General features: G+C 44.4%; 1 protein-coding gene across 3 annotated transcripts; it reads left to right on the top strand.

Annotated features, from left to right (window-relative positions):
* Positions 1–4,818: 4,818 nt before the first annotated feature.
* On the top strand, positions 4,819–24,234 carry PATL1 (PAT1 homolog 1, processing body mRNA decay factor). Of its 3 annotated transcripts, none has more exons than XM_083620529.1 (19): positions 4,819–5,045; positions 10,437–10,548; positions 10,923–11,137; positions 11,252–11,329; positions 11,590–11,784; positions 12,373–12,474; positions 13,297–13,386; positions 13,783–13,988; positions 14,086–14,175; positions 15,721–15,904; positions 16,027–16,150; positions 16,739–16,836; positions 17,021–17,080; positions 17,707–17,855; positions 18,691–18,850; positions 19,758–19,913; positions 20,357–20,448; positions 22,206–22,355; positions 23,042–24,234. In XM_083620529.1, the coding sequence occupies exons 1-19, from the start codon at positions 5,031–5,033 to the stop codon at positions 23,061–23,063; spliced, it is 2,298 nt and encodes a 765-aa protein (XP_083476655.1). In that variant the 5' UTR covers positions 4,819–5,030; the 3' UTR covers positions 23,064–24,234. The 3 variants fall into 3 exon arrangements, 2 of the variants coding, with proteins under 2 accessions (XP_083476655.1, XP_083476656.1); XR_014549623.1 differs by having other exon boundaries at positions 4,863–5,045; positions 20,357–20,607; positions 20,971–22,355; XM_083620530.1 differs by lacking the exon at positions 13,297–13,386 and having other exon boundaries at positions 4,863–5,045.
* Positions 24,235–25,707: the final 1,473 nt, after the last annotated feature.

Below are 25,707 nucleotides of genomic sequence, written 5' to 3'. Positions count from 1 at the left end.
AATGAATATGACATCTTCAGGATTACCCAAACATGACACTTTGCCACTAAGGTTTATTTCAAATATCCTTGTTTTGTTTACAAACTGATTTCCTTCTCTCTCTCAGCCCCAGTCCATACATGATGCATGCAACCCATGATCAGGATTCCTGACTTTTTGAAACAACTTTTAAAATAAGTGCAATAATCTTCAAATTTGATTTGTGCAGTGGTGCTGAAGAAGGAATTGCTTAATCCTTTTCCTCAAGCTGTTTCCTGGTCTAATTTGCCCATCACTTGAGGCTACAGTTAGGTCTATGGAGGGGAAAAAAGTTAGCCCTGCTTCTCCCAGAGTTTTGATTAACTCTTGACAACCTGCAGTGGCCAGAGTTTTTAGAGGGGTAATGCGTGCTTCAATGTGCTTTAAAGGCATAGGGTGCATTCAGCACAAATTTCACAGTGCTTTCTTACAATGTAATCCTAAGCATCTTTGCTTACTCCCTAGTACATATGTTTTGGATAACAGTCCAACTCTGCAATCCAACCCCCCTTTGTCCTGGGCATGCAGGTGTCTGTGTACTGGGTAGAAGGGTCCCTCTGCCCAGTCCTGATGGCTTCTACCTGCAATGTGACACCACTGCCATTTTGCCAACACAGAATTCAAGGTTATACCTATTAAGTTTGCAATGACAGGCCACAGAAAGTCCCAAAGGAGTGTTCCAGAAGAGCGGTGGGGAGGGGCTGAGCCAGCCCCAAATCCGATGGATCCCAAGGTGGCCCCACCACTGTCACATGGCAGCTTCAGGCTAGCAGCAACCAAGAGGCTGCACACTTTCCAGCTCAGCTCAGATCAGGCGCAGAGCTCTGATGCGGCTGCTGGAGACTGAGGAACAACTGAGACTGAGGAACATGAACCCCCAGAAGAATCTCCTGTATCTGCAGGGTACCTTCATGGGCGCCTTCCCCTGAAGAACCAAATGCTTCCCCCAGAACCTCCTCACCAGTCCAGCAATAAAGGGAACACAATACAAGTTGGAGGTGAGAGAACAAAGGAGGAGTCCTTGTCTTCAGGCCAGAGGCATGGCCCCTTTAAGAATCCAGAGTTACTCACAAGTGGGTGGAGTCTGAGAGAAGTTGCACTGAGTGCAGAGCTTAAATAGGCTCAGTCTGCTCCTAACCTTTACTGGAGCAAGTTGTTCACCTAGAACTGTCTGTGGTCCTGTAAGCCTGGCTAGCTTTCTCTATGGGATCTGGCATTAGCTTGCTTTTTGCCCTGGGTGGGGTGCAGATGCAGCAGTGATGGGGATTTGGGTTGATGCCCAATGGCATACTCCTCTCTGTGTCTGTTTAGAGGTAGGTACTGCTGAGTTCAGTGGAGCAGACTTCCGAGTAGTGCTGTAATTTGGGTTTCTTTTAAAATTATTTATGAAATGTTGTGTATTTTGCTACTTTAAACCCTCCCCAAAGTGAGAACACCTCGTTAGCACAAGTTATTGTCCCTATCTACTGCCTACCCAAATCTGGCTGTGCAGTGGGAAGGGGCAGGCAGTAGTGGTGAGCTGGCTTGGGGAATGAGAGTGTTATTGGGGAGGCCATGCTGCTGCCCCACCCCAGTTAACTGCCATCGCTCAGTAAAAGGAAGAAAGAAGGCTGTCGTCCACTTCTCAGTATACTGGACAAATGGCAGAAGAAGAGGACACCAGACTGAGCTGGAAATAATGGGCCACCCTATTTCTCTATTTGCTTCTGAGTAGCAGCTGCTGGAGGACAATAGCAGTAGAGGATTCTCCTCCTTGGGGCTTCCTAGAGGCATGTCCAGTTGGAAAAATGGGATGTTGGCTAGATGGGCCTCTGGTGTTATCCAGCAGGGCTCTTGGTAAGGTTGATGGAATAAAGGATAGCAAGTTCAAGCCCTTACTCATCACTGTCCTATTTCACTCCCTTGTCCCACCTCATTCAACTTGCTACCATGGCAATGGCTGTTGAAGGAGGGCAAGGAGCTAAGAGTGGAGGGTTCTTCTGTTTCTTCCACACACATCCTGTCTCATCAGAGGCCATGGCCAGAGCAACAGTCAGAGCCTATCCTGTTTCTTCAAGCCTGTCTATGTTCCCATATCACCCTGGACTCTCCTTGGCCTTGAAAAGGAATTATTCTTTCTCCATGCCCCAACCAGCAGCTGCATTTGTGTTTCCGTTTAAGTCATAATAATTATTACTTAATGTGCTTGTGTGTGTGTGTGTGTGTGTGTGTGTGTGTGTGTATAATTTAGCATATGCAACTCCACATCCTTTTTTCCTGATGCATTACCTATTTTGGGGCAACATGTAACTGACAGCCCTATAATGCGCTGTGCTGCTTCTGCCCTTCTCCTCACTCCTGAACATGGGTCTTGGTGATGCTTCCAACATATACTGTCCCCCTTCCCTGCCATTCTGGAACTGTCTTTGGTAGATTAGTATGCAGAAAGTAGTAAAAAGTACATAATTATTGTATGGATGAAGAACTTTATTTGTACAGTGCAAGGATTCTTGGGGGGGTGCAATGATCCATTATGGGTTCCTCTGGGTTGCCTGTTTATTCTGAATGATGCTGTTCAATTTTGTTTGTTGACTTTAAGAATTATTATGACTGTGTTTTTTATCATTAGGAACATAGGAAGCTGCCTTACTGAGCCAGACTGCTGGTTCATCTAGCTCAGCATTGTATGCACTGACCGGCAGTAGCTCTCCAGAGTTTCCAGCCAAGGGCCATTCCTAGCCTTGCTTGGTGATGCTGAGGATTGAACCTGTGACCTTGTGCATGCAAAGCAGATGCCCTACCAATGAGCCACAGCCATTGCTGTAAGTTGTCATGTGCTCCATTTTTGAAGGAGGGGACATACCATATTTTCCCGTGTATAACATGCCCAACACGCCCCCGTGTATAAGACGCCCCCAATTTTGGGGGACTCCTAATTAAGAAAATGGGAGGCAATTGCCCAGGGTTGTTGAGCTTTGGGGGGGATTGCCCAGGGTTGTTGAGCATTTGGGGGGATTGCCGAAAATCATTCACCCGCCCAATTGCCGCAGCAACAGCAAAACGTCAAAAGCCCTTGCCACAGCCACCAATAAACTGCCCAATCGCCGCTGAAAATCTCCTGCTCGCGGCAGCAACCAATCCCACGTCCCCACTATGCACTACCCATGTATAAGAGGACCCCCAATTTTAAACATTCTTTTAGAATAAAAAAACCTCGTCTTATACACGAAAAGTATGGTAGATCTTTCAAACAAATATTGTAACACAAAAATAGCAGCTTTATTCTCGTCATATGCTTTTTGCTTTATTCTCGTCAGCATTCCAGTTAATGAAGTGGATGTAAACTCTATCCATTGTTAATGTGTACATGAGATTATTGAGTCAGATTGTCCATCCAAATTTAGCTAAGGGCTTTATGTTAATACGCCAAAAGCTACACAAATCAAAATTTGGGAGGTCAGTGTGTGTCTGGGGTGGGGGTTCTTCTAGGTGAACTAATGTTTTCCCCTCTCCTACTGAGGCCAGACTTTGCATAAACAGGCTCCTTTTTTAGTTATTGGCTATAAACTTATGATGGACTTCACAAGTCAAGTAAAATAGATGTGGTTGACCTGTGGGTAATGTAGGGGGCAGTGGCAACTCCATGAGATATTTGGCACTGAGAAAATTCTGCGGCCAATAGGCATAAATCATATTATAATCTTATTTATATACATGATCTGTAGTTTGCATGATTTGCTGCCTGATTTGACTTGTGAAAGGGGCATGGAATGTTCGTGGAATGGTCTTCCTCTTGGGGTGGATCAGTCTCTCTCATTAACTGTACAGTGGTACCTCGGGTTACATATGCTTCAGGTTATAGACTCCGCTAACCCAGAAATAGTACCTCAGGTTAAGAACTTTGCTTCAGGGTGAGAACAGAAATCGTGCTCTGGCGGCGCGGCGGCAGCGGGAGGCCCCATTAGCTAAAGTGGTGCTTCAGGTTAAGAACAGTTTCAGGTTAAGAACGGACCTCCAGAACGAATTAAGTACTTAACCTGAGGTACCACTGTAGTTGAAATTTAAAAGCATTCCTGTTTACCCAGGCATTTGATGGCTGAAAGACACTGGCCAACACAACTTTGAGATTAGTGACTGTGATGGTATCATGTTGTTTATAGATGTTCTAAATGGTTCTAGCTGTTTTTAGTTTGTTTTTAAATGTTTTAATTTTGAATTGTATTGCTTTAACTTTTTGATTTGTGCTCCTATGGATGTCTTTGAGAGAAAGGCAGGATAGAAATGTAAGAAATAAGTAAATGCAAGTTGCAGAGCAATAGAAACTGAACTTCCAGTATTCTGACTTTTTTTTTTAAGGTGCTCTTTACTGGGACAGCTTGTGTGGTGCTGTTGTTTGTATGTTTTATTGTGTTTACTTCCTGATTTGTTGTTTTTAATCTTGAAGCTACTTTAAGTGCACTTCAAACATCAGCTTTCTCTGCTCTTGGGGCAGCTTACTGAATAAATAATATATAAAGTTAGCAGTTAAAATAAGCAAACAAATGGCTATACCGTTAAATTTGATAAATAACTGCAAAGAGTTATTTATCTTGTGGTCGTAGCATCTCAAAGAGGTTCTATTTATTTTGCAAAACCTCAAATGTGCACAAGGTATGGACAGGAATGATTCGCAACATTACCAATTGCTTACACATAACAAAAACCAAGAAATAAAACTCAGTGCCCGCTTCCTCCGCAAGAATAACCGCGCTCTGGCCCTTTAAGAGGGCAACGCCTCCTTACGCAGGGGAGGGAAAAAAGCAGCGTCCTCCTCCTCGTAGCGGGACCGGGAATAGAACGGGACTCCCTACACGCATGCGCGCCTCAGTGATCTACGCAAGAGGAAACCTGTGTGGTGGACTTCATGGGACTACGTCAAGACGCAGGGCACGCATCAGGGGGCGGGGTCCCGGAGCTGGAGAAGGATCCGCGCGGAGCCTCCCGGGCGCTGCGTGGGGCGTGGGGGGGCAGGGAGCCTCCGCGCCCCGCGAACCATGTTCCGCTACCAGGTGAGGAAACGCTTTGTCGGGGTGTGGGCGCTGCCGGGCCTCCCTCCCTCGCTCGGGCGGAAGCGCCCAGGGCCACCCTTGCCGTGACCTTTGACCCGTATTTGGAACTCTCGGCTCTCTTCTCTCCCCCCTCCCCCAAGCTGTCCGGCGCCGCGTGCTGGAAGAGAGGGGCCGCTCTAGGAGTCTGTGGACAATGACCCAGGAGGACCCCTGTCCGTGAACCCGGTGGAGGCTGATCTAGTCTGTGGGTGAGGGGGGGGAGCAGCCCCTTCCCGTTCCCTCAGCTCAAGGGGGGCGGGTCTCCCAGTTGGGTGCCCTGTTAGGATGTGCGAAGGAGAGTGGCATCCTTTCCCCAACTCTGCTGCCTATGCCCTAAACAAGCGAATAACTAGCTGCTTTCATGTGGGGTGGCCTTTGGGCAAGAGTCTATTCTGAGGTGCTGATTTGTGTTTTCGGTTCCTGAGGGCCCTTTCCATGCCAGAAACATGGGAGGGGGTCCTCTGCAACATAGATGGAGTTTGTGTATGGAGCACCCACAAATCCATTGCTATTCTGGGAATCCCTTAGGAAAGTCATGTGGGAGGAATGTACCAGGTGAATGTGGAATGACTTGCCCCAGTGAGACATTGGGGTTTGAACTATAGAAGGAAATTCGGGGGTGCAACGGAGGTTCGCATCTCTGCGTGCAAAACTATATTGTATTAAGGAATAATATATGTAACTGATTGGCTTTTGGACATGTGCTTTGGGGGATTTAACAAATTGGGCTTGCACATATTATCTATTCAGTAAGATATTCTTGCAAAGTTACAGGAGTTCTCCTTTGTCTGCAAAAACTGACAAAGGAGGCTAAAACAGCAGAAACTGAGAATTCTTGCATATTTTCTGTGCAGTGTTTACATTTGGATTCTGCTCGTAGATAGAATGTGTGATAGAGCTGTTGATAGGAACTGAAGGATACTGTGTTCTGAGAAACAGATCACGTGAGACTTTTAGGATAGAGAAGTGTGAAAAATGTCCTGTAATTTAGTGTACAGGCATACTGGATTGCATTGAGGCAGTAGCCTGCAGCATTCATTTGGAGGACTGTGTTCTGTGATTCAGGCATGTCTGTTCCACATCCTTTTTAAAGTATGCTAGGTTCTTTTCTATGGGGAACTTAATAGGCTGGAGCTCCTTCTCCATCTTTCCTCCAGTGTAACTCCTCCCATGACAAAATCTGAAGTAGTTAAGCAAGGAGTGAGGAACCTTTTTCAGCCTGAGGGCCTCATTCTCTCGTGACAAACCTTTTGGGGGCTGCATGCCAGTGATGGGCAGGGCAAGAACTGAAAGCAGGCAGGACAACAGATGTGATTCTTTATCCTTTGTACAGTGGGACAGGAGGGGAGAGTGCCCTTGTGCTTGAATCCTGCTTGCTGGTTTCCCACAAACATCTGGTTGGACACTGTGAGAACAGGTTGCTGGATTAGATGAGCCATTGGCCTAATCCAGCAGGCCCTTCTTGTGTTACATTTAAGTGGCTTAAGCAGCAGTTTAACACCCCTGGGATAGTCGTTTAAGAGTGTAGAGTCAAGGTACCTAACCTGGGATAGTTACCCCCTTAATCTTCTTTTAGTACTTTGTCTTGCGGCAAAGATGGTAAAAGCACAGCTCCTTTCTTTTCAGGGTTGTTCTGAACTGCAGGCCCAAAGGAGGACTAAAAAATGCTTGAGTGATCAGTTCTATTGCTTTATTAAATAAAAGGTGTAGACTTAGAGCAAATCAGCCTGCTAGGTCTTCCAGCCTTTACACAGGACAGATACTGCAGCAAAGAGATGGCTTGTCCACACCCAAGCAAACATTCCTATGTTCTTTATACACAAAGCAGCATACCTCACTCTGGCCAGGACTCCCCATCATTCCACCTGACTAGATGATGGCATAGGTGGCAAATAGCCAAATCTTACAGATAGTTCTCCTTTCTGGGCTTGGAGCCCAGCCCCCCAAGCCCCCCCCCAGATAAGGATAACATAAAAGTAAGCCAATTAGCCTAAATCAAAGCAAGTGAATATAAACATATGAGCTCATCGCTAAAACAACTACAGGTATCAATTAATTGTGGGGTTATCTTGACTACCAAGATGGTGTTTGCAGAGCTTCAGGAATAGTTCACTTTTGATTCAAAACAAGGGTCTAGCAATTCCAATTTACACAAGTGATTGAAAGCTTGAAATTAGGTGGCTGAGTTTAATTCTTTTAAGTTTGTCAACATGAAATGCAAGAGTATCATCTTGTGTATGGTCCAAGAAAGTGACTAGAAATAAAATGAAAAGAAGCTCCTAGCTTGCGTGGACACGGAGCATTGGATAGGCATTCTTACTTGTTCACATTCTGAACACCATGCAGGAATCAAGGGAACTGTTCTTGTCTTATTACTGTGCAGAAAAGGCCTTTTCCACATGCTCTTGTGTGTGGAAGAACTGCTTAGTTGTTACTCGTTTGCATAAATCCACATTTGAGGTCTCACTAGTGTTTGACAGATGTCTCATTTTTAAATCGGACTATGGGGGAAATTAGATTTCTTCCGTATTCTCTTAACTTATCACCACTAAATGGACACACCGCTACTGTCCACCCTCCTCTGTTATGCTGTGAGTTTTTATGTGATTTAATGGCTGTTGGCTACACAAGGTATAACAGTCAAAAAGCTCTCCAGACTTTTCCTAGAGTCTTAAGCTGGAATCATCAGGAAGCTGCAAACAATTTTTAAAAAAATAAACCATACTTTCATTTCTCAGTCTCTTTTTCTGATACAAGTGAAACTGATAGTTTATTTTTTGGCCAGAAAAAGTAGATTGCACTTCCTATCTTGCTGTTTTCCCTCACTTCCAAGCAGACTCTGCTGTTTTGGCAACAGACCATTGCTCTTCCAACCCAGTAACCTTTAGAGACAGGATATAGACTGGTATAGAGCAACAAGGGGCTTGAACAAGGCTGATAGAATTGTAGTTACTGTGCATTAAGCTCTGGTAGGTAATGGGTTGCCATGCAAATCCGTTGACCAGTCAAATATTGGTCCCTACGGTAAAGATATTTAAAACCAGGAATGCTGCTGTCTGGGTGGCATCTTACCTCTACAATGGCTTTTTAAAAGTTCACTTCGCTTTCTGTTTTAATTTCATTCTTGCAAGATCATTTTTGAAAAACCAAAACAAAAAACTGTACTGGTTTCAAAGTTCTGGATAAAAGTCAGAGAAGATCTATTATCTAATATTGGGCATATTTTAAATATTCCTGATACTGTATAATCATCTATGTGTTACAAAACTCTTTAATGTATTTCATGTGTTTACGAGGTTTTACTTGTACGGTTGTTGACTTTATTTTGTTCAGGTCTCTGACTGCATACAAAGAATCTGTACCTGATATTATGTGAATATTAACATTTTTACAAACTTTTTTAATGTTGTTAAAATAGTGTGGTGGTTGTTTTTTTAAAAAAGCTATTTCATCCTTTCACCATGGCTCTGTTTGCACATAACATTAAGTCATACATAAAAGCAAAGCAATGGTTCACCATGAATGAACAGTGTGCTGCTTCATGCTGCTCAGTCATGATCACTTTGCTCTACCCTCCTTGGAGCTGAGAAACTGATCAGGGAGGGGGTGGCTTGGTGCTGCATGCAAGCCAGCAGTTGTGGTTTGTTCTTCCCAACAAACTATGAGCAGTAAGCCAAAAACAAAAGTTGGCTTCGTCTCATGGATTGTTTGAAAAGAAACAAATCATGAGTCCTGCTTTGCACCTACTGCTAAGTCAGTTCCATGTTTTTGTCTCTTGGCAGCATAACTGAGCAGCATCCACTAGCACACTTGCCCATTTGCAGTAAGCTGAGTTGAGTGTTTCAGACTATGTATGGCTTGCTGTGATGTGTGAACCAGGTCATAAACAGTTAATTATTTTGTTCTTGTAATTAAGTATCAAATCTGTTTAAAGTGTTCCATTTCCTTTTCTAATAAATTTAGTACTCTTAAAATATTTGACCATTACGGGACAATATTTAAATGAGTATTTGACTGGTCAGTTGACCAAATATGTTTTGCCTCATTCAAATGCTCAATCCTGGAGAAATGCTTATTTGGAGAGACGTTTTCCTTTCTTATCCTGGATTTTCATACACATTGGCTTATTTGCCAGAGGATCTGTCTGTAAAAAGTAAACCATGTGAAATGATGCTTCATTCAGAAAAAAAACTCTTGGCTGGTTTCTGTTCCTCTTCCTATTACTTTTGTTTTTTGCTCAGTGCAGATACTTTGTTTAGTTTCTTTCTGTATCCGACACAAGTCAGGTCGTATTGTTTTACCTAACTAGAGAGCAAAGTCTGGTTTGTGCTTTGAAAGGTGCTCCGGTCCAAATTTAGCTTGAACTGACTCATGAGTAAAACCACTCCCTGGATGAAATTCTTTCTGGCATGCCAGAAAGGAAGTGAGAGCATGAGAATACCAAAACTATGCAATCGTTTGCACAAGGTGTGTTACCCTTCTTGTTACAGGGAAGATCAATGTGGAAAGCATGGTATAGTCAGTCTTCAGTCTTTGAGCCACTTAACTCTGCAGTTTTAAAGCAGAGTAAATGATTGTGGGCGCAGCCTCTTGTAGGATAGCACAATGGCTTCTCACATTCATATAGTTCTCTGAAAATACAGGTAGTGAACTATGAGTGTGCTGCAGCCTACACTACTTATCTGCTTGTTCCAAACAGGAATAGAAAGACACTTGAGTCTTGCACACAGCTCAAGACCAGGTGTCCCCCACATGTCAACAGCCCCCTTTGCCTTTTTGAATCTCATGACACCTACAGAACTTTATATTCATAATAAGGAGTTGGTGTAGCAATATTACAACACGGGAAGGAGTGGCAGGAAATCACTGTGGAAGAGTTAAGTTGCTGTGGGGGTAGCAAAATTAAAAGTGGTGAGTTTTGGTATGATCTGGCACAAGTTGATCTTTTTGAGAGGCTTTTTGCCATAACAGTCCTGCACCGTAGCATTTGAAGCTGCAAATGGATGAGTACTTAATTTTGCCTCGTAACACAGGAAGTGGCTTTTAGAAAGTTGCAGGCTATGATGGTTTGCGTGTGGATGTTGTCTTCTCTCGTGGGGATTTTGTGCCTAGTTAATTCAGAATTGGTGCTTTGGTGGTGGGTGGAAGGGATATTGGTTGCATATGTCTTGGAAGGGTGAAGGAAGAACTTGTTGGAAGGATGAAGATGGGGACCCATCTACTGAAATTATGACTCATGCCTGGGGAGGAGGGGGAAGAGTTTGTGGGAAAATGCTTTGGAATACTACAAGAGGATGTTGAGATGCCTTTCTAGTTCCTGAAATCAATGCTGTGCGTTTCTTTTCTGTTAAGTCCCTTGAGGACTGCCCTCTGGATGAGGATGAAGAAGGCTTTCATAACTTGGCTGAGGAAGATGAAGATATCGACCAGTTTAATGATGACACATTTGGAGCTGGTGCAGTTGGTGAGTTTGTCTAACAAGTGTACCCTGCCTTTTCATTCATATGCTGGAGGCTATTTTATATATACTTCTTTTAAAAGAATATCCTTACTGTGCTGAAATATCCTTATTTCTTCCAAAGTTGCACTGCTGATATTTGGGCTGCTTGTTAAATCCCTTTGTTCCAATCTTTTGCCCCAGGAGTTGTAGGCAGATGCTGCTGCAGCTGTAGAACAAGGAGGGAGTGATATGGCAAGAATGGCAGGATCTTAAAGAAATATCCCGTGAACTGCCCTGAGACCTGCAGGTGTAGGGCGGTATACAAATTTTAGTATAAAAATAAAACAACAACAACAGCAGTAATGATAATAAATATCCTTCCTGTCATTCCTTTGCAGATGATGACTGGCAAGAAGCTCATGAAAGGTTGGCAGAGCTGGAAGAGAAGCCTGCACCAGGAGGAGAGCAAGTGGATTCGGGAGTTGCCGATGAGATGGACCTGCTGGGGGACCACGAAGAGAACCTGGCAGAGAGGCTCAGCAAGATGGTGATTGACAATGAGTTGGAAGATCCAGCCATCATGCAGGCTGTGCAAACTCGGCCTCCTGTCCAGGTGTGCAGCAAGTGATAGTGGGGTTACATAGTGGTGGGGAAAGAGCAATCTCATCTCTTTGGTAGGTTGCATAGGTCCATGTGACTTTTAATCCCTGTGTTCCCTTCTTTCCAGCAACAAGGTGGGCTCAACTCGAGCATCTGGGATGGGCCTTCAGTTCTCAGGCGCATCAGGGGACCGCTTCTTAATCAGGTGCAGTGCTTTGTTTCATCTAAAGGGAATCTTGGTTTTTCCATAAAGGTGACTTTCTTCCTCCTGCCTCTTGCCCCACCCCCGCCCCGGCTTCCATTATCTAATGTTTTCTCTAGTGCACTGTACAGAAGATAATGACACTGTCTTTGCATGGGAGATTTGCAGACTTAAGTTCAATAGCCTACATTCTGCCTGTGTCTCTTCCCCAAATGTATAAATATTTAAAGTAAGTTGCTGGTGTGTTCTCCCCTTCTGCGCAGGAGGTCCCCTCTGTGTCAGTGCTGGAATATGCCCTACCACAAAGACCTCCGCAGGCCCGAGAAGAGGAGCAGGACCTTTCGGAGCGGGCGCTGCCCAGGCGGTCATCCTCGCCAGTTATTGGCAGCCCTCCTGTCCGTGCTGTTCCTATTGGGACGCCACCTAAGCAGCCCACCATGCCCAACTTTAACCAGCAGGTATTGCTCCTTCCTTCTGGAATTGAGGGGGTGTGGATCTGGAATGGGGGCTTCAGCGAAGAACAGAATGAAAACAAAAGGCACTCTGCTGCGTTGTGTAGCACAGAGGTTGCCACAGAGGTCTCAGTTTAGCATCTGCAAAGGCTAATGCTATTTTCCACCTGCGCCCTTGTCCCCTTGGAATGCTTGCTTACTTGCCCTTTTGCTGCTCTAGATGTCAAACTCTCCCATGATAGAAGCTTGTCTTCCATCTGTCTGTCTCTGACAAAATGGGAAAACAGCATTAATTAAATATCTGAAACTTTTCATAAAAATGTAACATAGATACCCTTTCAAGGATATGACTTTCTCTCCAGTGGCGTTTTGAGTGTTCAGTGAAATGTGGGTCTAATCTGCTATTGAAAGAAGTGCTCTTGTTTGCTTTTGTCGTTCTTTCAAATGCAATGAAGGTGATTGCTAGAAGCATGATATCTTAATGGTTAGGATGCAGTCTGGTACCTGGAGTTGAAGGAAGCATTTGGTGGTGAGGTTTAATCTCAACTCTACTGATTTGCTTATTTTGCTTTCATTTTTCTTCTCTTTCAATAGATCCTATGTCCAAAGCCTGTTCACATTAGAGTCCCCATTCAGCAGCGTTACCCAAGCCCCTTCAGTGAGAGAATGTCTCCAAACCAGCTCTGCAATATGACGGTAGTTCTGACTGAGCAAATCTCTGTGTTGGCTTGTGGTTTAACAACTGTTCTTGCCCTTAACCCTCCCCCAACATTCCTTGCTATTTAAAATGTTCATGAAGGCCTTTACTCATCAATATAACCTTCAGTCTCTCTTCTGTATTGCTTTGTTCTGAAATGAACCCCCTTCTGGCCTTGAACACATTCAGAATCCCTAGGGGGCAACACAGAGCCTGTCAACTACAGGAGATTCCCAGTGCACTTTTGTATGTTTGTAAGGTTTACTTGACCTTCAGTTTGGGTTTTGCTATAATTGTTCATTGTTAGACAAGAGAGCCTAAAACAAAAAAGCCTAAAAGGAAAAAGAGCTCAAATCTCCTGTCTTCTGTTTAATTTTCATGACACCCAATTTCATGTATTAAGATTCTTGGGCTTTGCCCTTGTGAAAGGACAGCACATACAGCAGTTGAAATTTAGTGCTCCTGCTCCTTAGTGGTCTGGTGTACCCTTTTAATCATAAAGCAATTTAGCAGTATTGCAGCTTGTAATATACTTCAGAAGAGATCCTCAGTATGACTCTCCAGTGTTCAGATGTGATGATGATACTGTTTGCCTAATGCTAGAATGAATTATTTTGTCTTGTCCTGTATGATAGGAATGACCGCTGCACTGGTTATTTAAACGCCTCTTGTCTTGCTTGTTTCAGACACTTCTAGCTTCTGCATTGCTCCTGCCTTCTATTTTCTGTCATCTCAGTAATATCCAGAAGGGGGAACATAGGAATGTTCATGTTGTGTCAGACTGTTTCTACAGTCGGTGTGTTCTATTCTCCTTTTTCCAGAACTCCTCCCTCCTGGGCCACCCATTCCCTCCCAATGTTACTCCTGTTCTCACCCACCTTCAAAGAGCACAGCTGCTAGGAGGAGCGCAGGTAAGCATCTGACTACTGTCTTGCTCTCCTTTGCATTTTTGTGGTTGCATCCTCTACAGCGGGGGTGGGGGACCTGTGAATCTCCAGATGTTGCTGGACTCAAACTCTTAACAGCCCTAGCCAGCATGATCAATCCTCACGGATGATGGGAGTTGGAGTTCAGCAACATCTGGAGGGCCACAGGGTCCTCACTCCTGGCCTATGGGCTTTTGCTCTACTATGCAAGTTCTTCCTCCGTATACCTGCTTCTTGTGTTTGCTTCATTTGCCAGATCATATATTCAGGGAACAGAGGAGCCATCAGCAATGTTGCATTGGTATGCTTCTCTCTCTTGCATACCCTAGCAGATAAAGTTCTTGCAGTGATGATGCTGTTTTCTCCTGCCTCTCCCTACAGGCAGGGAGGCTGTCTCCCAGCCAGTTTGCACGTGTCTCTGGACTTGTCAGCAACCCTCTTGCGTCCATGAACCCCAAACTACTCCAGGGCCGAGTTGGGCAGATGATGCCTCCAGCTAGTGGATTTCGTGCCTACTTTGGGGCACCGCCTGCCCCTTCATCGCAACACCATTCCCCGTGTCCTGGAGCCCACCTGCAGAATTTAAGGTATCCCATTTGCTCCACCTTTCTTCCAGTAAGACAGCTAAGCTGAATTGTGTGTGGGTTCTCCATTGCCCTTTCCTGAGATAACTTTATTCCCTAGGCCTCAGCCGCAGATGTTCCGGCCAGATACAACCCACCTTCACCCACAGCACCGGCGACTCTTGCACCAGAGGCAGCAGCAGAACAGGAAGTGAGTGTTGAGTGCATCTGTGTGCTTCTGCTGATGGAGGGAGGGAAAGCTTAAATGCCTTCCCAGCACAAAAAGCAAAGTTCTGCCAAGGTTGTGTATACCTGGTGTCAAGGAAAAGCTATTTCTGTGTCTGATGTAACCTGTATATAAATATATATCAAGTGCCTCTGCAGTATGTCTGCCGCAAAAAATCTACATAAAATCAGATTTTTGGGGGAAGAATAATTTGGTGGGCATCCAACTCATTCCTGTTCATTGGAGCCCTCATTTTCCACTGATTCTACAGAAGTGGATTCCCTGCACCAACAGAAGGTTGGGCTTGATGGCCTTCTGACACACCTTCCACTCTGATTCTGTGAAGGACTTGGAGATTATCCTGGACTTCTGAATGGAGCTGGAGTGGCAAAAAGAAGTAGGAATAGGAAAAGGAATGATTAATTCAGGCCGTTCATAATCTTAACAAAATTAGTTGCCTCAAGTGGAAGATGGCTGCTAGTTTAGATGGAAGGGAATTTAGACAGTTCATGGGTCTGTATTGATAGCGATTAGTCAAAATGGCTGGAAATTGAACCTCCATATGTTGGGGGCAGTGTATGTCCAGGGAGGAGGTGCAGAGACCAAAAAGGGATACCTATCGCCACTAAGCTCTTTTGGAACATCTGGTTTGCCACTGGAAGCAAACTCAACAGATGTTTAGCTTTACTTTGCAAGACAATTATTAGGATGATAGGCCTCAGTATCCTATGCAGCTAACTCCCTATCTATTGCTTTTCTATTTTTTTAATCTGCTTGTGTGTATTGGCTTTCTCTCTGTAACCAGGATGAGAATTTTGTTTTTTAAAGAGGGCTATTGTCAGTTTTTCTGATGCGGTCTTTGGCACAGTGATCATACCCCTGAGTACTGTGCCTCTCTGTGGAGGTATTTCTCAACATCTTGTGGTTATTCTGGTCACCCCTTCAAGGAATATCCTGCAAGTAACTTCATGGCCTGTCACAACAGAGCAAACTGGTGACTGGGGTGAAATTTGCTTATTCAGAAGAAACTTAGCCTCTCTTTTACCTGCTCTTAAGTTTGGAAGCTCAGCGCCATGAACTTCCATGCTGGATTGACCCCAGGTTGTTTCTTGGGACATGTAAAAATACAGCTGAAGGAATTTGCTTGAGTGCATCTGTTCTTCTCAGAATTGTCTTGTGCCAAGAGACTTCGTATAAATCCCAGACCGCTGTCCTGGAGCACTTGCATGCTGTGTCCTACTGTGTACAGTGGTACCTTCGTTCTTGAACTTAATGCGTCTGGGAGTCTGTTTGACTTCTGAAACCATTCGAAAACCAAGGTGCGGCTTCTGATTAGCAGCAGGAGCTTCCTCCACTCAAGCGGAAGCCGCGCTGGACATTCAGCTTCCAAAAAAGTTTGCAAACTGGAACACTTACTTCCAGGTTTGCAGTGTTTGGGAGCCAGTGTGTTCAGCAACTGAACCATTCAGGAACCAAGGTTCCACTGTAATTGGTCTGTACTTTTCCTGAATTTTGTGGCACCCCTTTCAGTCAGCACCGGAGCCTAAATGGGTCAGCAGGGGACAGAGGGAGCCACCGGAATAGCCACCAGGAGCAGATCAGGAAGGACCCTTACGCCAATCTCATGCTGCAGCGGGAAAAGGACTGGGTGTCCAAGATCCAGATGATGCAACTGCAAAGCACTGATCCATACCTGGATGACTTCTACTATCAGGTTGGTGCTTCATGGAGGCCCATTGTAGCACTCTGCTTCTTGTCTTGCTGGGGACAAGTTTCCAATCTTGGGTTAAAGGGTTCTGTGCCTCTAGGTTTCTAACCAGCTTTTTCTTCCTTTAGAACTATTTTCAGAAGCTGGAAAAACTATCTGCAGCTGAGGAAATGCATGGTGATGGTCCCAAAAAAGAGCGCACCAAACTAATCACCCCACAAGTTGCCAAGTTAGAGCATGCCTACAAGCCAGGTAAGTACCCTTGTGCACCAAGGACTGATCTGAGTGCATGTAGCAGGAGGAGGAACTAGAATCCAGATGTGGAAGGGTGGACTGTGCTACTTCAGCCTTGCATGGGGTGCGGTGGGCAAAGAATGCCCTGCAAATAGAAAAATAGCACACCTGGAGATGTGTTCCTTGTGCTAAGCTTCTATTCACGTGGTGTCTTTAATATGGAGGAGCGTTAGAAACATACTCCCCTCCTTCCCGCTACTTGTTGGGAGTGATTTAACCTGTTCTGCTTCCTCAGGATTCTACCATCTCATTCTGCTGCATATGAAAACTTCACCCTATATACCATTCCAGGGCTGGGGAGTAAAGGAAGGCAAGTTTAGACACAACAAGGAACAGATTTCCTTGTAGGTCTGCATGTATTTGAGCCCAAAATATAGCCTCATTTCCTGGATGGTTGATTAGGAAGGCACAGTTTGGTTGATGGAGCGAAAATGTAATTGGGAAGGGATGGGAACATTAGAATTTTGTGTAGCGATAGCAAGATGTTAGGGCAGGTAGGTTCACTCATGCAGTTTCACCTGCATTGCCTTTTCTTTATGCTTGCAGTGCAGTTCGAAGGCTCACTGGGGAAGCTCACAGTCTCCAGTGTGAATAACCCCCGCAAGATGATTGATGCTGTTGTGACGTTACGAGGGGAAGAAGATGTAAGTTTCTCTGGCTAGGATTACTTGGGCTCCCTCCATTGATAGCGTAATGCTATGGGTTTGTCATCTTTCTTCTCAAATATGGGTTCTTGCCATTGTCAAACCTTGCTCCTGCTCAGGTTGCAGAGGGGAACTTTCCTATTCAGTGGGAACTTTTCTTAGCATGTCTTGCACTCTTCCTTAGGAGACAAAGGAGAAGCAGGTTCGAGATAAAAGGCGTCAGACTCTCTTCACTATTGAGAAGGTAAGTCTGAGACTTTGGTGCATTCTCTCTGGAAAGCGGGACTCATCCAGTACGAGGTTAAAGGGGAGCTGCTAACTCAGCCCTTAGTGGTTAAACTGGTGGCAGCACAGTTTAACTATGATGGGTTCTGCCATCTTGGATTTAGAATAGAGAGGCTGCTGTTGAAATCACTTGCACATCCTTTTGGTGGTTTAGCCATGATTACTGCTTCTATTTGCTGTCTCAGTTTCCTACTTAGTATAGTTTCCTTTTAAATGAAGTTAATGGAGAACTTTCTGACACTGAGCTGGAATGGACTCCCTCAGAAGGTGGTGGACTCTCCGTCCTTGGAGGTTTTTAAGCAGAGGTTGGATGGCCTCCCGTCTGGGATGCTTTGGTTGAGATTCCTGCATTGCGTAAGGTTGGACTAGGTGGCCCTCAGGGTCCCTTCCAACTTACAATTCTATCATTCTAATTATCTGACTTGGCCTGCGGCAGTCTAGTCTAAAGCTTTGGGGGAAGGTGGGGGGATGGCACAGCCTACCCATTCGGCAGTGTTATTCAGGCATTAGAACTGTAGTCCTATAAGGAGTGGCATACGGCATTGAGTTTAGATGCACGTCTAAAGCCCATTTCTTGATTACTAGACATACAGCCTCCTCCTGGATGTAGAAGACTATGAGAGGCGCTACCTTTTGAGCCTGGAGGGCGACAGGCTGGCTTTGATGGAGGAGAGGAAGCAGAAGATCTGTGACATGTATGACAACCTGAAGGGGAAAACGCCCAACCAGGAAAGGTAAGAGTAAGATTCTTGTACAATTCCAAAAAGAAAATAGTTCCACCCAATGTGACAGAGCAGATATTTGGGTGCACAAGCGGCTGTAGGGGGAATTAGTGACAACTGGCCTCTCCCCCAATTCCACAGATGGTGGAGCATCACATGAACACAACTCTGCTAAGCGGGATGCCCCACTAGCAGAAGCCTAGATAGACAGGATTATGTGTTTCCTTACTGATATTGGCAGTATTGGGGCTCATGGAATAAGCACTGCAAGAATAAAAGTTTCAAAAACTAGTTGGTACAGATTTGCTTCTGGAGGGAAATGGGATGGCAAACCATATTTGACAAACTGTTTCCAAGATATTAGGACAGACTATTTGGTAATAAACGTATTGTCATTCCCCGCTTCCTCACCTAGGCTTCTTGTTTTAGCAGCCTGCTGGCCTGTGGTGGGGACACAACTGTAGCCTCCTCCATAATTACCCCTCACTTCTAGGTTGTGAAGTGGATATTCCCCCTTAGAGTGCCATTCTTGGCCCAGGGAGCCCCCTAGTTGCCAACCCAATATGATTTTAAAGCTGTTTCGACTCAAAATAATTATTTGACCTTAATGAGGTTACTTCTCCCGATGAAATGGTCTCTGCTTTTCCAAAGACTTTCTTGGTGTTTGGAAGAACTCTGCATAGGTTGCTAGATGCTGTACCTTTCATGAAGAATGTTGTGGCTGTGGGCAAGGCTGTGACTTTCAAAGCTACCCCAGCTCTGCATGCCACTTAGGAAGTTCGGTGGGGGAGAAGAATCACATGCTATGGCGCCACCTAACAATGATTTGTGTGCTCTTTTCTGGCAGGCTGTGTGATGATGCTTTTGTGCAGATCATGTGTATTCGGAAAGGAAAACGTCTGGTTGCCCGGATCCTACCTTTCTTGTCCACTGAGCAAGCCGCTGATATACTTATGGCCACAGCCAGGAACTTGCCATTCCTAATTAAGAAGGATGCTCAGGATGAGGTAAACACTGCTGAAGAGAGGCCACTAAGGAGTTGTCTTGAGTGTTACAGGAATGGAAGAGTTCACCTGCATAACTAATGCCTTCTCTTACTAAAGTAAGAGGAAAGTACTGTAGTTCCATTTGTGTGTGTTAGGATTAGTCTTTTTTGGAATTTCAACAAAATAACTAAGGCTATAGTCCTGTGCATACTTACCTGGGTGTAAGCCCCATTGGACTTAGCAAGACTTAAACATAGGAATCCTCTATAAACCATGACAGCCATGGTTTTACAGACAGATTCCGGCTCCTGTTGGCAGTCTCCCTTGATAATCTGGAGAGGCCAAAGCCACAAGTAGAGCCCATCTCTTCTTCCAGTTGTCCCATCTCCTTCCAAGTCTTTTAAAGTGAGGTGTTAACTAGCATTTGTAAGAAAGCTTATAACATGTTTAAGTACCAGAGGCATAAACCTGAGAATGTACTGTGTTTATCAAGACAAAGGCTGATAAAAGTTCAAGAAACCAGTTAGAAAGTGGCTGTCTTGAAAGGGTAGGAAAATGAATATGGAGAGTCTGTTTCTCCCACTTTAAACTTCTATTTATTCATTATACCCCACTGTTTGAGGAACTTCCTCCAGATAAAAACCATTTCCACCTGATAATAAATAAAAACCAATAAAAACCATTTCCACCTGATAATAAAATATAAAAAGTACCAGATACAATACAATGAACAATAAACCAGCGTTTAAAAACAAAAACAAACTCAGTGCTATTAGCAATGCTATCCAAAGCACTCAGCATAAAGGAGTTTTACTGCAATATATTAATGATCAGACTAGACTCAGAAAATAGGATGTCAGTCTCTGGTGTGCAGCATGTGTCTTGTCCTGTGACAAAAGTATGGCATTTTTAAAAACCTTTTCCTCAGGTGCTACCCTGCCTATTGAGGCCCTTCTCCCTTGTTCTCTATCATCTTCCGCTGGGAACTGTCGCCAGCATCCTGCAGCAGCTAATGAACCTACCTCAGAGCATGACGACGACAGCATCGGCCAACCTGCACCTCACAAATGTGCTCCAGAACAAGGTTTCTTCTCTTTACTCCACTTTTATCAGTGCTTAGTGTACCACTAGACTTTTTATGGCTAGGCATTGCTTCAGGATAGAGGAGGTGTTAATGATGTGGCTTTAAAGGCACAGCTGCTTACAACGATTTTCTAGGATGGAAGGAGTGCCCTTGCTCCCTCACCTGAATGAAGCTCTGGAGTCACTATCTTGTTCCTAGGCAGCTGTTCTCACATCCCTTGATTTATGATATCGGTTACTTTTCTTTTGCCCTGTCTCTTCTGTGCAGCTGACCATTTTACGTTTTTTAAAAAAATCAGATTGGCCCTTTTAATTCTAAATGGAAATTTAGTCATTCTTTAAAGTAAGATGGACTTAACTGGGGAATAACTTTTTACTGGAGGTGTACACAGGGTTGCAGCATTAATTTTCCTTTCTGTTTTCTCCCCCCCCCCCCCACTTAAGTTTGGCCTCTCTTTGCTGTACTTGGTCTTGAGCCGTGGGGAGGAACTGCAGAGTTCAGATTCTACTACAGAGCTCTTGCAAGACAACCAGTGGTGAGTCTGAGCAGCCCAGCATTTGCTGTGCCTACTTTTTAAATGTATTTCTTCAAAAATGAAATATTTTGAGTTCGACTTTCAGACGAATGCAGATAATCCACAACAGTAAGTGAAGACTTACATAGTGAAGACTTTCATAGTTTCTGGTACATGTTGGTAATAATAATAATAATAATAATTTATTATTTGTACCCCGCCCATCTGGCTGGGTTTCCCCAGCCACTCTGGGCGGCTTCCATAGAAAACCAAAAATACACTAAAATATCACAGATTAAAAGCTTCCCTGAACAGGGCTGCCTTAAGATGTCTTCTGAATGTCAGGTAGTTATTTATCGCTTTGACATCCGATGGGAGGGCGTTCCACAGGGCAGGCGCCACTACCGAGAAGGCCCTCTGCCTGGTTCCCTGTAGCTTTGCTTCTCGCAATGAGGGAACCGCCAGAAGGCCCTCGGCGTTGGACCTCAGCATCCGGGCAGAATGATGGGGGTGGAGACGCTCCTTCAGGTATACTGGGCCGAGGCCGTAGCACCTGAGAAGCAAGTTACTTAGCTCTAGAGGTTTGCACAATTCCCCCCTTGATTCTATACTGTAACAATTGCCATTGCTGTACTGCATGTGGGGTGGAGTGCGGAGACATTTTATTGCTCATCTGTTTATTGCCTTCTTTCAGTGCACATTTTGTCTTTGCCACCATGCTGGCTATGTTTGCTTGGTGAGGGAAAAGCACTCTGTATATACTCAAACACTCAAAGCAGGTTCTTTAGCTGATAAGTTGAGGCTGGTAGTCCTTGCTTTGAAGTTTGCACAGAGATGGCTCACCATGTGCTTAAGAGCCTGTCAAATTACACCTAGGAGTAGGGCAGCAAGCTTGCAGCTCTGGTGATCTTGTACTGTACAACTTAAGGACTAAGTATACTTGGACCTGTTCTCTTCATCTCGGCCATATACCATGTGAGCGCCATAGTTTATTACATTTATGAACCTTCCTTGAGAAGGATCCCAAGGGGAAGGAGCATTTTTATCTTAAAATTGCTGGGAAGAGTAGAGGGGGAGGCAGAAAGCTGCAGCATCCTTTTCTGAAAGTCTAGCACTGTAACCACTTATTGTAAATGCCCACATTGATAGGTTCAAGACCTCTCTCCTCCTCCTCCTCCTGTCTCATCCTTGCAAAAGATCAGTAGCTGGAATATTGATCATGGCTTTTTTAGTGTCTGCTAAAGCTGTCAAGGTTACTTCCTGATTATAATTATAGCTCCAGAGGACTCTCAGCTGTCTTCCGTAAACTTGGATCACCGTATTCCTTTTTGCCCTTTCAGCCTCCTTTAATATCAAATGGGATCGGGCTAAGGAAAGAACTTTTCCAGAAATGGTCTCATGTTTGCCGTTTCCTCACTAATTGGTAGTCAAATCTAAGTTGTGGCCAAAGACAAATGTTCTGAGAGCAGTGCCCGTTAAATTGATCAAGTTTGACTTTAGAACAGTGTCATGTGGTGTGAAGTACTGTCATCCTTGTTTCCTAAAATATCTGTCAACAATGGGGTATTTGTTTCTTATCTGCCAGTAGTAAATCCCATCTATTTACGGTAAAAAACATTTTACCTGCTCTACGTTGCAAATACAATTCTAGAGTGGGTTACAGATTAAATCCTATGATGTGGTAGGCATGTAAACTCAAGCGCCTCTCTTGACAAACCTCCACTTCCATGCCCTGCAAGCCATTCTTACAATGACCATTACTTCCTTGTCTCTGGCAGGACGGAACTGATGTTCATGGCAACCAGAGAGCTTCTCCGGATCCCTCAGGCAGCCTTGGCCAAGCCAGTGTCCACCCCCTCTAATCTCCTGTCTCTCTTCTCCCGCTATGTTGATCAGCAGAAACTAAATGTGCTAGAGACAAAGTTGCAGTAAGTATTGTCATGTTATCCACACATTAATAGAAGTCAGGCGTGGAAATGGAGAACGGGAAGGAGAAATCATGTCTCCAATATATATATAATTACAATTATATATAAAAATATATTTTAAAATGGAGAAAAGTGGAGAAGATATTGCTGTGGCACTGATTCTCACACTCGCAATAGTTCCACAATAGGGGCTAATCGTTGGAAGTGCACTAATAAGGACTGGCTGGAATGAGACTTCCGTGTCAGTTCTCCAACTGTTGTAGTAGTTTTTTGTAATATTTAAGTTTTGAGGAAGCTATCTGGCACGGGTGGGGGACCCTGTGGTTCTTCAGATGTTACTGGATTCCAACTCCTATCGGCTCCAGCCGGCATAGCCCAGGCTTTCTCAACTTTGGATGTTGCTGGGCTGTAACTCCCATCATTCCTAGCCAGAATGGTTAGTGATCAGGGATAATAGCAATTGTAGTTCAAGAACATCTGGGGACGCAAGGTTGAGAAAAGCGGGCATATAGCCAGTTGTCATGAATCATGAGAGGTGTATTCCAGCAGTACCTGGAGGTCCACAGGCTCTGCACCCCTTTTATATGGATATGAAACAAAATTGAGCTGGGGGGAAAAGGAATCTGGCTGCAGTAGCTAGAAAGGGTACACATTCTTGACAGTTCTTACTTTTTTTTCTGTTTCAGGTTAATTCAAGGAATACGATAGAAGGCCTCAAACTGCTGCCACGCTGGTCTCCATCGCTGCTGCCACCTCCAGAGTATTTTAGTGGGTGAAGAGGAGGCAGTGCCTTCTCAGAATAAATCCTTGTGGGATTGTGTCTCTGGTCCAGCACAGAAGATTGCTCTCTTGCTCTGAGCTTGGCTGGGGATGTGCTTACCTTCTCCGCCCCTCATTGCTAGTTTGCAGTTCTGCATGTCCTTGCTGCATTGAATCACCCCAACCCCCCCTTTCCCTCAGCACTTTCACTTTCACAATGGCTTTCCCTCCCTACACAGACCGCTTTCTCCTCAGCGCACTACTGATGGACTAGCAAGGAAAGTAGCTCCGCTTTCCTGTCTCCTGTCACTAAGAACACCGGCCTGGGTAGGAGGAAGAGAATAGTCCACATTTATTGTGGAAATGGAGAGACCTGTTGGTGTCTCCTTTGTTGGGAGTGTTTTTAAATGACGGGAAGTCCCTCTGATTGGCCCACTGGTGACTCTGTCTCCCCACCTCTTCCAGTGCCACATGCCTCATAATGGCGTCACCCAGTCCTGCAAACTGATCCGCCTTTTCTGAACCTTGTGATGAAGCAATGTCATCTTTGCACATTTGTCTAGTCTTCCTGAGACTCACTTTCTACCTGAGCTTTTTGTCTCTGACCTACACCTTGCTTCAAACTCCAGCTGGCCAAGATCCCTTGAAGAGTAACCAATAAGGTACCAGGAATGAATTTTCCTGGAACAGATTAATCTTAGTGAGTTTCAATATCATACACTGCTAGGTCCTGCTGTTTTCTTGCTCCTTTTTTTGGAATGTGGTGAGGTGTTTTTTTTTTAATTCTTTCTTTGCTTTTAAAAACAATTTGCACATGTAGGTATTCTACAACCCGTAAACGCCTGTTACTAACTGGCTGCCTCTCCACAGTATTCTCCTTACACCTCCCTTAAATCCAGATTTCTAACTTACTTTCTCACACCTTCCTTTTTCCTACAGCCTTTCAACCTTTCTTAATCCTTTTCCTCTACTCTTTACTCCTCTCCGTAAACACGATCAAGTGGTCCATTATTATTATTATTATTATTGTGCTTTTACTTTTTGGTTTGGTTATGATTAATGAAATTTCTAAATTTACATTTTTATAGGGTATTGTAAATAAAAAAAAATTCTATACTTGTGGGGAGTGTGCATAGTGTTCTGTGTATGGATTTTGCTTTTCTATAAACTAGGGGGCTGTCTCATTCAGACCCAAACAGCAGGTGTTTCCGTATGGGCTGCTGAAGCTTGACAAATCTAATATAGTAGTAAAGTGTGAATAAAGACTCTAAGAAAAAAATAAACATTTTGCATGAATCAGTTAAGTACATTGGCTTAGGTGGTCCTACCCCACATCAGTTCTCTTCATTTTTCCTCATTGCCATGGAATTGCTTGTTGGCAGGGATTAAAGCACACCTTGGCCCAGGAATTTGTCATATCCCTTGGAGCTGCACTTCAGGGTTTTATCCATTGCCATATCCACTATGCTTAATTGTACTCGGGTACAGTGGTACCTTGGGTTACAGGTGCTTCAGGTTACTTCTGGGTCTCGGTGCTCGCACATGCACAGAAGCACTAAATCGGGCTTTGCGCATGCGCTGAATCGCAACCCGTGCGGGTGCAGACGTGGCACTGCGGGTTGCCAACATGCCTCCCGCACGGATCACATTTGCAACCCGAGGTTCCACTGTACAACTGTCTGTGTCAGGGCTGGGGAGCCTTTGCCCCCTCCAGATGTTGCTGAACTACAACTCCCAACAGCCTTGGCAAGCATAGCCAATGGCCAGGGACAATGAGCTGTAGTTTAACATCTGGAGAACCAGAGGTTTTTTCCAGCCAGAGCTCAGCTCTAGTATCTCTCAGGTGGGTGCCACTGCCATTCTAAAAGAACAAGGGAGAAGTTCATGGTGAGCTCCAGCACCTCTTTTGCTAGAAAAGTAGCACTGTGGAGAGCCAAATGTTCCCTATCCCTGGTCTATGTAAAGGTTTTTTTTTTCTGTTGAGGGCTGCATTCCCTTGAGAGAAATCTGAGAGCCAGGGTGGTCAGAATACACTTTCTCTCCCCCCCCTCCCTTCTCCTGTACCATCCTCTTCTGCTTTCAGGATTTTCCTTTTGCCACCTGCATGAAATTAGGCCTTGCTCTAAGACTAGTTATATGTAGACAATGCTAGCTTTTCATATTGCCCCATTAGTGTTTTTCAGTTTGTGTTCTTGGCTACCTTTAACAAAAAACAAACGAGCTATCTTAACATTTCTTGAGCTCCTTCTAAATGTTACATTGCTAGGTTAGGATTAAGATACTGCCATTTTACTGTGAGGGGCAACAGTTACCTAAGCTTAAGGGAAATCAGCCCTTTTCCACAACATGTTAGCCAGCTCTTGCAGCAAAGAGTAAATGAGATTGCCATTTAAGATTAACAAGGTTGGATTTAAAATGGTTTTTCTTGTAAGAAATTCAGGTGCAGATTTATTAACAGTGGTAGGGCAACAATGGCCGTAAAAAAAATACATTTGAACAATTGTTTATTACTGCATTTATGTTGTGTTTCTGTGTGCACTTGAGGTGGTAACCATTTGAAATAACTTAAAACAAATAATAAAATGGAAAGATG

The sequence above is a fragment of the Podarcis filfolensis genome (assembly GCF_964270895.1).
Source record: "Podarcis filfolensis genome assembly, chromosome: 1".
NCBI lineage: Eukaryota > Metazoa > Chordata > Lepidosauria > Squamata > Lacertidae > Podarcis > Podarcis filfolensis.
Note: the sequence above shows the minus strand (reverse complement) of the source record. Positions and strands in the feature narration are given on the sequence as shown.

Excerpts from the sequence above, each read along its gene's own strand:
- PATL1 (XM_083620529.1), top strand. Across the intron at positions 13,387-13,782 it reads AGCTGCTAGGAGGAGCGCAG|GCAGGGAGGCTGTCTCCCAG; the intron begins GTAAGCATCTGA and ends CTCTCCCTACAG. Across the intron at positions 13,989-14,085 it reads GCCCACCTGCAGAATTTAAG|GCCTCAGCCGCAGATGTTCC; the intron begins GTATCCCATTTG and ends TTTATTCCCTAG.